Raw genomic sequence first — 14,646 nt, 5'->3', positions numbered from 1 at the left:
ATAGCATAGGTCTCAGATATATTAAAATATATAAAACACATATGTCTATGAAGTGTTTTGTTAAAAATACCAAACAGATCACCGATTCTAGCCATGCCTCATATCCCTCTATTTCACTTCCTGTTTCAAAAGTGCTGATTTGGGGTATAAAGCTGTAAAAAAATAAAATATTGATAAAAAAAAGGAGAGGGCTGAGCTGCGGTGATGAAACGCCATATCATGGATTATCAAGGATCTGAAACAGTCTGGAGCTCAAAGGCGTTCTCTCTTGCCGGTTATACCACAAGCTGAGTTCCTTTTCATTTCCTGCTTCTTCACACACATGCTCTCCAGCACAGGTTAGCTCTGAGTGTTAGCGATGCTAATGTAAACATGCACCGACCATATTACGTCCAAAACAGTCGGGCATTGTTTCTGATAGCAACGTTTCTGATTGGGCCGTGGGCGTAAAGCCAGCCCACATTTCTGATATTACGTCATATCGGACGCAAATCTGGATCAGCTCCGTTGTAGCCCCGTTTTTAGAGATTTGGGTACGGAGGAAAAGAGAGAGGGTTTTATTTTCTGATGCTGCGCGACACACCGGGGACACATATTTATATATAAAAGACATCAAAAAGTGCATTTTGCATGAGAGGTCCCCTTTAAAACAAATTATTTTCATCCCCAGGGTTATGCAGTAGATGTTGTTTTTTTCTCTCTGGGGCTGGCAGAGCTAAGACTTTTGCCCTCGTGATGGCTCTATCTTTAATTTAGTGTAGATTTATAGTAATGTGGACCTATCGGGTATTTGTTTGATTATAGTACCCTGCAAGACTGAGTTTTACTGAGTCTTTAAATGTGCAAGCTGTGCAGTGTTCACATACTCCACGATGGTTAGGTTTAGGCCATTACAACTATTTGGTTAGGATGTATTTTGTAAAGATTGGAGAACAACAAATCATGTAAGAATCAGGAGTGTTAAATTGTCGATCGCATCGTCAGAATCACCGTTCATTACAATGTTACGAAAAAAGCACAGTCATGATTAAAGGCAAGTTTTGATAAATGTTGGATACGGGACGTCAACATTGTACGCCCCACCAAACATCCTGCATCCTGCTAAAACAACACCATGTTACTTCTACCTCTGCTTCTGAGAGAGGAAGGTCGATATGCACATCATCACAAGAGGTCATGGAAAATTCAAAAGTTCACGAGGCAGTTACAAAATGTACATACAGTGCAGCCTCAGTGAATACATTCAAATAAAGGTCAAATAGACTTCTAACTTCTGGTGGGAAGTAGCCAAGTACATTTACTTACTTATCCAAGCACATATGGTACCTGTGTAATTTTACTCCACAAATGTCCTAATGGTAATAATGTACTTTAAACTTCACTACATTTATTACAGCTTTAGTTACTGTATAATCAATGCAGGATTTCCACTTGTAATGGAGTATTTTGAAAGTATATTATTAGTACTTTTACTTAAATAAAATATCTGAATACTTTCTCCAGCACGGCTTCAAACTGATATACATGTCTTCAATCAGTTTGCATCTTGTTTTGCTATGCAAAGTTATCCTGCTTTATATTGAGGTTTCTGCTAATATCATGCTCAATGTACATTTCGTGCATCATGTGTTTAACTCCATGCAGTGGACATAAACAGGACAGTCTTGTGCAGTCTAGGAAAAGTGAGCTACTTATAAAGCATACAGTATGGTCTCATGCAGCAGGGTGGACAGGCTGCCTTGCAACTTATGCTTAGTAAACATTTTCAGAGCCCTCTCGTCCCCTGTGACCAGGCATTAGCTTTAATCTGCCAATCCCCGGCATCCCACACACATTCTCACCTTGACAGAACTGAAAAGGTTATATTTAAGAGAGGAGCAGCTTTGTGGCACATTTCCGATCAAGGCTTTACATTTTGAATGCCGCCCACGTTCGTATGAATCCGGAGAATGACCGCGGCCGACCCCCCCACACACACAGATCTGCTCCGAGAGCTAAAGTGCCGGCCCGAGTGGCCCGTAGGTGTGTGTTATGCAACACTAATGGATGAAGAGATCATTGTATTCAAGACGCCCACAGTGATGGTTCGCGTAACAGATCCGCTTGTGAAATCACAGCTTTTTAACATTTGGGTATTGGCTCTGGAGGTGCTGATCACTGCTGAGAGATCGAGAGGACAACATGCCTCTTAAGTCCTCTGAAAGGGGTCATGGGTCATTAATATGCATGATGGGAGAGGACCGTGTTTCAGTCAATCATGTGTTTCTCGGCAAACCCACTTGTTTTCCTTTTAAAGGGGATGTAAATATAAGTAAATCACGATGTTTAGAGTGACTATAGACACAATAAGAATATATGTTCTCTTTAATAATGATAACAAAACAATCAAAGTAACTCCGGGTTGCCTCAACCATACAAATGGTTTACTTTAAGCCCCTTTGTTCAGCATAGAGAATCAATATCACACTTAAATAGAATTGTATGCAACTAAAATGGTATTTTGAAGTATTTGAATCATTGTTTATGTACAGTAGTTGCAATTATAGCTTGTCACATTATTTGACTATACATGTCCTGTATAATGGATAATCAGTTTTTTAACCGGCCTACACTTGCCCACAGGCGGACACGTTTATATCTAAATACAACTACGTTAAACGGTGTTATAAGCTAATTATTAGATCTTTATATACTGCTTATAATAAATGTGACAATTTGTTTTCCAATCAAAGACTTTTAATTGAAAGGTTCAGGTAAAAACTGCTGGTGTTATAATTTCTTAACGCTTTCTAAAGTGTTGGTAAAATGTATTTTTATAGTAGTAAATGTGTTCCGATGTAACATGTTTCAGCTTAATTGGAACATATTTCTTACAGAACTTTGCCAACAGGACGGTTTGCTTCTCCTCGGGTTATTTCCTCTTTTCGCTAATGACTTTCCTGCGGAGCTGAGCATTTGCTTTGCCGTTTACTGTATACGGTATCTAAGCACTCTTTTAACAAGTTTGCAGTGAATGTAATGATATCTTTACTTATTTATTGTCATGAATACATCTGCTCAATAGGAGAGATGTGTGTGGATGTGTTCAGCAGGTCAGCTTGTAATGCGGACGGCTGAGAGATGTGTGACCGTATGCTTTCACACATGCAAGAGAGACTTGTTTTCTAATATTGCAGGTATTCGGTTTATAAGTGGCTGTTTTCCTGCTGCAACTCTTTGTTACTCAAGTGTGTGTTTTATGCTTCTTCCTTCATGTCCTCTTGTTCAGGAGTTTTCCTTTGGCAGGCAAAGAGAGTATTTATGCTCCTGTGAAAGCCGAAACCATTTATGGTGCCTTTCAAAAAATGTAAGACATTAGCCCAATGTCTTTTCTTACCTGAGATAAGCAACTAGACTTATGGGAGTGGGATACCAGTTGTGCAAAATGAAATCCAGTGAAAATATTGGCTGCATGAAATATATATCAGGGTTTCCGTTAGCCGGTAATTACCGGTTTTTAGCTGGTAAAATTAATTAAAAACAGGTCAATTCAAAACCTGCCAGTCAAAATGTCTGGTAATAATTAGGGAGGCTCCGATCGATCGGCCGCCGGTCATTATCGGCCGATATTCACTCTTAATAGTTTGATCGGTGCTCTCTATAAAGGCCGATCAGGAGAGCTGGATCTGATCGATATGGACATAAACGCGAGTGAAGTGTAACCGGACACGAGAGAGAGATCAGATCAGCTGCTGAGTCTGACGGAGACACGCAGCTCTGCATAATCACCTGAAGCCCCGCCCACTGTTTAGTGAGCTGCAGGAGCTGCATGAGAAACTGACGGGCTGTCAGGAGAGAGAGGGAGGGAGAGGGAGAGGGAGAGGGAGAGAGGGAGAGAGAGAGAGAGGGAGGGAGAGGGAAAAGAGAGGATCCGTTTCTCCCGTGTAATTATTCAAAGTTGATGTAAACTTTTGAATAATGTACATTATCTACTACAAGTAGTTTGTTTGAATGTAATAATTATGTTGTTTGTGGAATAATTTATTGAAAAATGAATCTGAATTGTTCGATCTGTTACGATTATAAACTGAAGCAATACAAAAATGAGCCCCGTGAACTAAGTCTTAAACATCAGCATATCTGCTCATAGTCCGGTGATTACCTGCTAACGGAAACTCTGCTACACAACTATTATTATTATTATTGAAATATGACCGGTAAGTTTCAAATTTGTCCGGTAAAATAAATTCTGTCCGGACATTTGACCGGCGAGAAAAAATCCTAGCGGAAACCCTGATATATATATATATATTAGGGCTGTCAGTCGATTAAAATATTTAATCGCATGATTGTCCATAGTTAATCGCGATTAATCGCACATTTTTTATCTGTTCTAAATGTACCTTAGAGGAATATTTTTCAAGTTTTTAATACTCTTATCAACATATGAGTGGACAAATATGCTTTATGCTAATGTTTATTATAATTTGAACAATGACAAATATTCTCATGAATATTAAACACAACAACCTCTGAACATTACAAATATTCGCCTCAATTCATGAGACAAGCGTGCGTGCGTGCGTGCGCGTGCGTGTGTGTGTGTGTGTGTGTGTGTGTGTGTGTGTGTGTGATGGATCGTTGGCGCTATGTGCAACTCAAGGCATATGCTCGAACGGGAGCTGCCTGGACGCTGCAATCATGTTGCTGCAATCATGAGTGTGCTGACTTCTCGTACAATGTCCCGCTGTCTGCTTCCTGCATCAAGTCAAGTGCTCGGCGCAGTTGTGTGGATAGGGCGCTCCTCTGTTTTCATTTAAACAGCTCCTTATATCCGTTAGCGCAGCTAGCTAGCACCAGATGCTAACAACAACAATAGCCGCGTTCACACTGCGGTACGGTAATGCACGTAAGGTCTCTCTCTCGCTCGGGCCAACACACACACACACACACACACACACACACACACACACACACCCACCCACCCGGTCCTCCCGATGGCCAGTCGGTGCCTGCCGGTGAGCGTGGAAGTGTGGTCTGCCACAAGCGGGCGGCAGGAGCGGGGCTGTCAGCAGCATCAGCTTGTAGATGGTATTTTAAACTCGATGCGCTCTGAAACTACGGGGCGGCCGAGGAAAAAAAATACACATGCGTTAATCGCGTTAAAATAATTAGTGGCGTTAATTTTTTTTTGCGTTAACGCGTTATTAACGCGTTAACTTGACAGCCCTAATATATATATGTTACTTTTCCAAAATAAACGTTGCACAATCATCAATATAGTTGGCAGCAGCGTTCAATTTCTCTTCTTCTGATAAAAAAGGCGTTATCAGATTAAAGCCCCGGCCACACGAGGACGATAACGCAAACGGACCGCAATCGTTAGAAAAAAAGTCTTCCGTCCACACGCAACAGGCAACAGAAGCGCGTCCGTTCACACAAGACCGCTCGAAAGCGCTGGAGACGCTGTAGTTCATACAGGGCGGGGCGAGGCGGGGCTATTGCTTCATCGTTATCAGGAAATGATCGTATAGACACGGAGCCGTTTGCCCCCCCAGATCGTTTCCTTTGCAGATCTACCCACCTTGGGACCCGTTATCATTTTCTGCGTTTCCATGTCGGCCTCGTGTGGCCGAACCGTCTATCTGATAGTGAACTGTAGCAGATACGACCGTTATCGTCCTCGTGTGGCCGGGGCTTTACACTTCTGAGAATTTCAACAACAAGCAGGAGTGCCATTTTTTACTTGAACTGTGCAAACAATGTTTTAAAAGCCACTTTGAAAAGGAAACACTCCTGTTTACTCCTGGATAAGAGCATGCCGATAAGAGGGGAAATACAACTTATTTGAGATAGTAAACGTTTAAATTAGCTCTCTCTTGGCAGTCTAAGATTAGCTCTTTATCTCTCCGTGAGACTGCTCTGAATTGGCTTTAAAAACAGATGTTTCTCTCAGGATTGTGCCAAGATCAACACAAACAACCCTGAGCCAAAATGGCCGATGCTCCTACCTGCTTCTGGGCAGGAACATGGACTCCTTGATGAAGACGGAGCCGGACAGCAGGATGTACCAGCAGCTCCCGACGTCGTCAGGGCTGGAGACACAAAGAGAAACACAGTGAGGACAAAGAATCACAGATTGCAGCAGAGATGGAGAAAATGCACTTAATCTGAGTTGAGTGAGGAAAGTCTAAAGTTGGCAAGATGCCTAAATGTTAATCTCTAGTTTGAGTATTAAATATTAACTCCTTTACGATTGTATTACATTTCGAAATAAATCTTAGTAATGTAACACAATCTTCATACAGTTACATCGTCTTAATTTCTGGTTTCCTTACACTTTTATGGTAATTATATGGTATATTGGAAACACAAAACAGTGTGTGCAGGCCATGATACACACCGAACAACACTACTACCGTACTTTTCGGACTATAAGCCGCAACTTTTTTCCCCATTTTTTTGTACAGCTAACGGCCACTAGGGAACCTCCTAAATCTATGGATTTTACAGGTAAAATTAACCACCTTTAACTCTATGGGCTCTAGGACCGGTCCGCGCCCGCCACCTTTAAGCGGCGGGCTCCAGCAGGAAAAGCTGGAGGCCGGAAAAGAGTGAGACAGGTAGCGCGGCAAAGTAAAAGTGGAACCGAGCGACAGAACGAGAGCAAGACAGACGGACAATGTAGCTGATGCGGCTTATATGCAGGTGCGCTTTATAGTCCGAAAAGTACGGTAGTCAATTCTTAGAAAGTGTATCAAGGATTATGATAACAGATTATTCATTTAAATATTCTTTTAAGCAAAAATGACAAGAGGACACTGGTTAAGGCTTATCAAATGTGAATGTCTACTAGAATGATTGGTTCTTTATGATTGTAAACCGAATATTTGTACACACATCCACTTGTATTGTGTGAAATGTTGATGAGCATCTTTGCTTAGTATCTGACAAAACAGTATCTTTAAATGCAGAAAACCAGAGGATGTAACAATAATGCAATCCTCATTTATTGCAACCCAAATCTCTTTCATGGTGATTTGTTATTGTGTTGCCCTACATGCGGACGCGCAAGTGCTGCGATGAAATGCATCAGTAATGAGATATGTGCTCACAGTGCCAAATACAGAGCACTTCTTAAAAACAAAGTATAAAGCAGAACACATGAGAAAGAGAGTCCCAGATAGAGAGGGAGAACTACAAATGAACTCATCAGTCATCCTCCCACACCCCGCTCAAACACAGACGAGGAAATTGGGCCTGGCAGACTCCGTAAACTCGGACTGACCTCCGCATGATGCTGCTGGCTGTCAGCTTCTTACAACATGACGAGTAAACAATCACACGTACACACTTCCGCTGATTTAATTTGGCGACCTTTTTTCAGGTGTTAGGGCATTATAGTGAGTCAGAAGCCTTATTAGGAAACATCAAAGACTCTTCTGAGGGGATAAACAACCCTGTCAGCGTTAATAAAGCACGCTGGTATTTAATAAATGATTTTTTTGGTTTATTTAAATGTATCCGTTTCATTACTTGCTCGTGTAGCTTATCTCAGGACTTGCATGTGTACCAGAGGGATTCAAAAGAGTTAATCTGACATGGCTGAGATTCAGAGAGTCTCCTCTGCTCTGAACATGCAGGATTACAGAGAGGTCGTGTATGTTAACCTGCGGGAAAGCAAACAAATTGCTCTGTACGCGGATAAAGAGGTTAATGCTTTCTTTCAAACACAACATATGCACTCAGGTCAGATGGCACAGAGTGCACTGCTGTTGTTACACCAACACGCTCTGCAGTTTACCCACGTGTTCTGCATGTCGGTAAATAATGTGTGATTTCTTCTTATTTCATTAGACACATAAATATATTGTTATTTTTTCCCAACAAAATATATACAGCCACCGAACCCTCCAAAACATTTTAATAAATACAAAGTCAAAATAATACACATAAATGCTAAAAATCTAAATTATGTAAAGCACATGAAAATCTCTTGAAAGGATTTAACGCTCAGTTACAAAGCTGGTTTACAATAAGCTTTATATTATCTGGTCACATCTGTCGTACTTTACTAGGTACGACAGGTTGCTCCAAGTTAATAGTAAAAGGATCATTTCTCCAAGGCAGGACATTGAGAGAAATTCTTTAAACACCGACTGATAGAAAGTTTTCTGGGTTTGGTTCAATAGATGAATATTGTATGTTTCAATTCAAACCATGGATGTATAATAAGAACTGGATACAGCGTGGGAGGCGGGGCCTGGTTCATTCCTATGAGAGTTGCTCATTGGCGCATGAAGACAAAATGGCCCAACTTGTGAGAGAGCGAAACGTCAGGAAAGTATTCATATAATCATATAATCCGTTCTTATTGTGCATCCGTGGGTAAAGGTAAAACGCATGTAGTACTGAACACGTCACATGAACGTGCCGGGCGACGCGGTCCCGTGGGTTAGATGCGCGTTCATAATGCCGAGGAAAATAACTCTCAGAATAACGTTATTAGCACATTTTACAACTTGAGGACCGAATGTTTTTAATAAGGGCTATACAAACGTTTATACTGGGTCGTTAATTTAGTTTAAAAACAATTATCGTCTCTTTCCCAATATTAGTCAATGGGAAAAAGTATTTTCGGGCCCAGCGACTGATACGGAAGTGTGGTACCGCCGTGTGGCCACAACGAATATTTTCCTCAGAGTCCGGCGCACTTCCTGGGGGCTTGATTCAAACTGAGAAAAAATAATATTTGTTTTTCTTGTTATTTGCGAGAGTTGAACAAAGAAGGAGTATGTGTTTTAACTTCAAATCAGATTAATTGTGATTCAACCTATCTTGATTGTCGAACATCAACCATGCCCCCCTCTTACAGTAAAGAGGAAGAAGAAACTGAGAGAGGGAAGTATTCTCATGACCCGTAATACAATCCTTCTCCAGTGCTGGGAATTTAACATGAGTTTCGGCTGTGGACGACAAAAATAGTCCCGTCAGTAATGAACGTTGGCTGAATTATGACTGTTTAAAGAGCTAGTATCTTCAGGCAGAACAAGCAAGTCACTTCAAACTGTTTGAGTCTTTATACTTAATTAAGCTAGGCTAACTGTCTGCTAAATATATTTACAGTATATATTAGGGCTGCACGATATACCGTGTCGTGACGATAATTACGATATGCGCATAAGCGATGTATTCACATCATTTTTTTTTCTCGAATAAGCTAGAATTTGAAAGTACACAACCGTAAAAAATCTGCCCCTTCCTTCAGACTTCCTCACAGAGCCCCTCCTCCAACACACACGAACGCGCACATGACCAATGAGGGCACGAGGTAAGGTTGTGCACAGATGGAAGGCTGACAGGCAGGTAGGCCATCCGGTTACTTTAGCCGGGCCAGCTCAGAGGATTGGTCGTGCTTTTTACAGCGCCACGGCTTCCACAGATGACGTTTTTTTATGTATTTATTGTCAAAGCACTTAATGTATTCATTGCCATCGGGAAAGTGTTGTTGAAGTGAATTACCTACCCCAACTTTAAGTAGGCAAATTGACTCAAACACGTCATGTTACAATTCTTTTGCTGCTTTCTACAAAAGGAAAACTTGCGCGGCTCTCATGTCAGGCGTACTTGAGTGAGTGACATGCCGGCTCTGCATGCACAGCAAACCACCATCAAATCTCCAAAGCAAACGGACCCGGTGATTAAAGGTAAAAACAAAAAAAGTAGTTTCATGTGTTTCTCAGCGCTGCTAACCGAGCTAGCTCAGCTTGTTGCTCTGATAACTTAAGATCCAGACGTCCGTGACTAAAATTCATCATCCGGTTACATATAGTTAGAAAAATACCAATTGTATAGCATTAAAGTTCAAGAAAGGATGGTTTGCGGACAAAATAAACTGTCTTTTCTTCAATTCCTGTATTTTTTCATATCTTAATATATATCGCAGGGGGTAGTATATATAGTAAAGAGCTATCCAACTTCTCATAACTCAAGGTGAGAAAGTGTATTTCCGTAATACTGAACTACTTCTAAAATGGTAGAGGAAGAGTCTTAAATGATTTTAAAAAGACAGAACAAATAGAAACATTTGCAGCGTCGTCAGTGTGCTGCATCAGTTCAGCTTCACTTGATGGTGTGAAAACCCGCAATTATATTAACTATGAAAGCCAAGCATCGATTCAACTGGATGTTTCTCTTTGTGAAGCTTTCCTCTGAAAGGTGTATTTCCCTCGTCAAAGAGGACGAAAAAAGCATCCGCTCATCAAGCTGAAATCAGACGCTGTACTTAAAGGTGCTTTGGTGTTAATAAGGCAGCAGCTTGTGTGATTATCACAGAACATGTACACTTGGTCTGAGTGAGATTTTTTAATTGACACCAAGCGGAAAAAAATCAATGAGGAGTCAGACGTCAGCGAACTGGTTTTTGCTTACAGAAAGGTAACGGTTGGGCGAGCTTATTGTACACATGTGCTAACACAGACATATATTCACACCCGGCACCGCCGTGCTGATTGAGTTTCTTTTCCTAATCACTGAGAACAAAGTCTCGCGCCTCCTTGCTCCTCTTCCTCCTACTCTCCGCACTTTTCTTGAAGAACTAATGAGGCTGCAGACAGCACACCCTACTGAACAACATCTTCCAACAGCATCTTCCATACTCCTTCTCCCTCGGCTGATCTCCATCCGTCTCCCTGCAGACCCGCTGCATCATCTCATGGTTCTGCTAGCGTTCAGAGATGACACGAATGAAATGCACAATTATCAATTACTGGCACGCAGATGCACGGAGCGAGGGGAGCACCTCAAATAAGAGGAGGAGGAGGAGGAGGAGGAGGAGGAGGAGGAGGAGGAGGAGGAGGAGGAAGAGAAGATACAACACCAGAAAAGAAGGAGATGGGAGAATGTTATGCGCCGCGACAGCTCGACTGAACTGGGTCACGACGAGTACAGAAAGCGACCGTCAAATGCTAAACATCATCCACCAAAACCCCCCGGGAGCCTTCAGCAGCGGGGTGTAGGGCTAGAGAGAGTATGGAGGCAGTGGGAGGGGGTACAACGACGCAGGAAGGGTTATAGAATCTAAACATTTAAGAAGTGAGAATACCATTTTCCCTAGAACCAAGAATTATGTTCAGAATGAAATGCCTTTTTCTCCATATGTGAAACTGTCACAATTTGCCATGAAGAGATTTGTCAGACAGACTTTTGACCTGCAACACTACATAAGCTCTTTCTCATGATGTGTGCACCGGGTTTGGAGAGACATTAACATTGGAAAACCAAAAGAGGAGTCTCTGACAACCGCATTCAGTGGCCCAATCTAAACAAGAAGCTAAAAATAAAACCGTTTTAATTTGTTATTGTTGTGATGTGTCCACCGTGAAACTCTCGAGAGACTCTCAGAGCCACAATGGTGTTGTGAGTGAGACTATGAAATAAAGCAATTATGCCAGTTTTGTAACCGTCCAATTGTCCTTAAAGACATTTGTTTTGTTAGAGAGAAAGAAATATGCTAAAAAAAGCTCAAGAGGCGGGTGGGAGAGGACAATGAGAGTGCAGTTGTGCATATAAAAAAAAAAAAAAATACATATTTTAAGTGTGACACTTTATACACTAACGCTCAGCATCAAACCAGATCAGCATCATAGTCATACCCAAACACTTCTTTAATTTACTAAACATGACAATAAGGACATAATCTGGAATAATAGGCATCTTCAGATACAATACAAGGTGACTTTTCTGTCAGTTTAACTCATTTAATTAGCTGCCATTCGAGATGCTGGTCACATAACTGATGTATGTCAGCACTGTTCATACGGCATGTCATATTATTATATTAGCTGACATGTCATTAGGATATGATGACTTTTCCGTTTCTATTTCAACTTCCTGAAGGCCAGACACTTCACACTGTCATGGGATACAGCAACCCATATGCTAATGTTGCTAGGGTTAGGCTAATGTTGCTATATCCAACTAAATACAAAAGGAAACAAGGGTATACTGAAATGGAACTGATATATTTAAACCAGGTGGGTTGCCACACCTCATTGTTGCTCTGATGGTCATTAGATACAGGAAGTGTGTATTTTCGTTTCGCCTGGCAACAGCTTGTTTGACCTGACTTTGACATCTTCCTCTTTTAACAATCACTGACTCTCTCTGAATGTAAGGGTAACATGACTTTAACTCAGGGCGACATGTGTAGGAGGTTTCATGAGAACACAGTAAAGTAACAAAGGAACAGGGAAATATCTCTCAGTTTGTGTTCCCATAACAACAGACATTGAACATTGTTTGATAAGGCGGCTCACATTTACTTGAACGTAAAACGTTAACACTGAAATATACTACTACACAATGACACAGCTTACATTTTAAGACATGCGGGCTTGGCTTTAAATTCATAATTAGCAAGACAGTATAAGAAAACATACAGAAACCGACGTATTAGTCAAAAACTGTCGAACAATTGCAATTATTCCGACATCTTCAAATGTATGCGTTTTGTCAGACCAACGGTCAAGAAAGAATATGCCGATTCATTTAGCGTTAACTGTCAAATTCCCAGTTCTTTCAGCTCTAGTTGAAATATAAATACTTACACAATGTGACTCAGTTGTTAGAAGAAGAAAAAGGCTCCCAAACAAGCTAATTGTACAAGCTGGAGAAAAAACCACCATCACATTGCAAATCCATAATCATGGGGTTTCCAGTTGGACCACACAGAGCAGCGGGGGTCGAAGGTCAAGGGTTTCTATGAAAGAGCTGACATGGAAGAGATTAAAGGGCGACCAGAAGGCACTAACCCTCCTCACCAGCCGATGGTGAATGTGCCAGGTCAGCCTCCATCTCAGGGCATTAGCTCTTTAATCTGTGGATGCTCGCACAGCATGGGATGTTTTCATGATATATTGAGTGTGACTGAGTGTGTGTGTGTGTGTGTGTGTGTGTGTGTGTGTGTGTGTGTGTGTGTGTGTGTGTGTGTGTGTGTGTGTGTGTGTGTGTGTGTGTGTGTGTGTGGTGTGTGTGTGTGTGTGTGTGTGTGTGTGTGTGTGTGTGTGTGTGTGTGTGTGTGTGTGTGTGTGTGGTGTGTGTGTGTGTGTGTGTGTGTGTGTGTGTGTGTGTGTGTGTGTGTGTGTGTGTGTGTGTGTGTGTGTGTGTGTGTGTGTGTGTGTGTGTGTGTGTGTGTGTGTGTGTGTGTGTGTGTGTGTGTGTGTGTGTGTGTGTGTCAGTACTCTAGCAATCTAGAGCCGCAGGCAGGAGAAATTAGTAGTTTTATAACCATTACCCTTATCCTCCTATCATTGCTGCAGGACTGCCAACTGTCAGGGATAGCTAGTGAAACTGCGAGTGTGCGGGTCATTAACTGGGTCATTTGGAGCGATCGGAGTGCTTCTATCCAACATTACGGGTGTTTGTCGGAGCAGAAACAACATTTATATAAAGACAGAATTTAGTTATGTGGGAGATTTTCTTCTGGGTGCAGTTTTTATTCTTAATTCATGGGAGGAATATCCAGAAGGAGGGCAGCCACACTGTGAAATGTGGTTTAGTTTGTACATGAAGCGTACGGGCAGATATATCAAATCTCAGCCAAAGTCTTTAAAGCTGCGTTACAGTGAAGAGAAATCATTTCCAAGCTTGTTCAAGAGCCCGATGAAATCTACACTGGAAACAATTATCTGAATACCAAATACCTTTTTTAAATGTAAGGCATTAATGCATTGCAGTCACTGATTTGATAGTAAACTACATTAATCCAGACTGTTGATTGGACAAAAAGTGATTTGGAGTCACTACCTCATGTTTAAGGATACCTTGATGGCCATTTTCTTTTCATTTAAAAATTTTTTAAAGACCAAAACATAAATCGGTATTCAGCAGATCACTAAATACAGGGAAATAACTAATTAGTTGCAGCATTTATAAAATAATTTTCTATGTGTGGTCATTTGTGTTTTCTAAGGAGGTACTTTTTCATGCGGATAAGAGGCATTTGTTTTTGAATATTTTAGGCCGTCAATAACACCCAGTGTTATCTGATTATTTCATCTAAAAGGTTGTTCAACTGAATTTCCAGTAAATGTACCTTATCACAAGCAATATTTAGCAACACGGTGAATCACACATACTCCCACCCATGCTAATATCCTCCCTCAATTTGTCGGTGTCTTCCCTTCCCTTCCCTTCCCAGATTAGGTGTATCATCACATTTTACCGCAACACATGCAGTATGTCAGACACTTTAGTTGTAAGGAAACTCCCTATGAACACAAATGTCCATTTACACTTTAAGTAAAACTCTCTAAATGGTTATATTATCCTATATTTAAAAAAGGAAATTATCTATCTTTACAGCCATCTGACATATCAATGTAAGAGCCATACCATTTGTACAACTTCATAAAGATACTACACAATTAAGTTCCCCCATTGACTTGTAAAGCCCTCGTTCCCCTGCAGATTATTGCTGCTGTTGTAAATAGACGGGGAAATGAAGACGGGCTGTTAAAAGCTTGTGTTGTCACCGGGGAAGGTTGATTAAGATCTTGCACAAGAGGAAAGTCAATCTGATGTGCTGCTGTTTAACACCCAGCTCTTAACAGGGAGACTTTTTAAATGGTTCACACATGAATGCACGCAATCACTCGTACGCATACA

The 14,646-nt window shown here is 41.2% G+C and overlaps 1 protein-coding gene across 1 annotated transcript in view; it reads right to left on the bottom strand.

Moving 5' to 3' along the window:
* The window catches only part of rapgef2b (Rap guanine nucleotide exchange factor 2b), a 125,562-nt gene that overhangs the window by 71,232 nt on the left and 39,684 nt on the right, over positions 1-14,646 (bottom strand). Inside the window, 1 exon segment of the mRNA XM_034093510.2 lies at positions 5,991-6,074. Coding sequence (XP_033949401.1) covers positions 5,991-6,074 — 84 coding nt within the window.

This window comes from Pseudochaenichthys georgianus, chromosome 10 (assembly GCF_902827115.2).
Source record: "Pseudochaenichthys georgianus chromosome 10, fPseGeo1.2, whole genome shotgun sequence".
NCBI classification, from domain to species: Eukaryota; Metazoa; Chordata; class Actinopteri; order Perciformes; family Channichthyidae; genus Pseudochaenichthys; species Pseudochaenichthys georgianus.
This window is presented reverse-complemented; position numbering and strand designations above follow the sequence as displayed.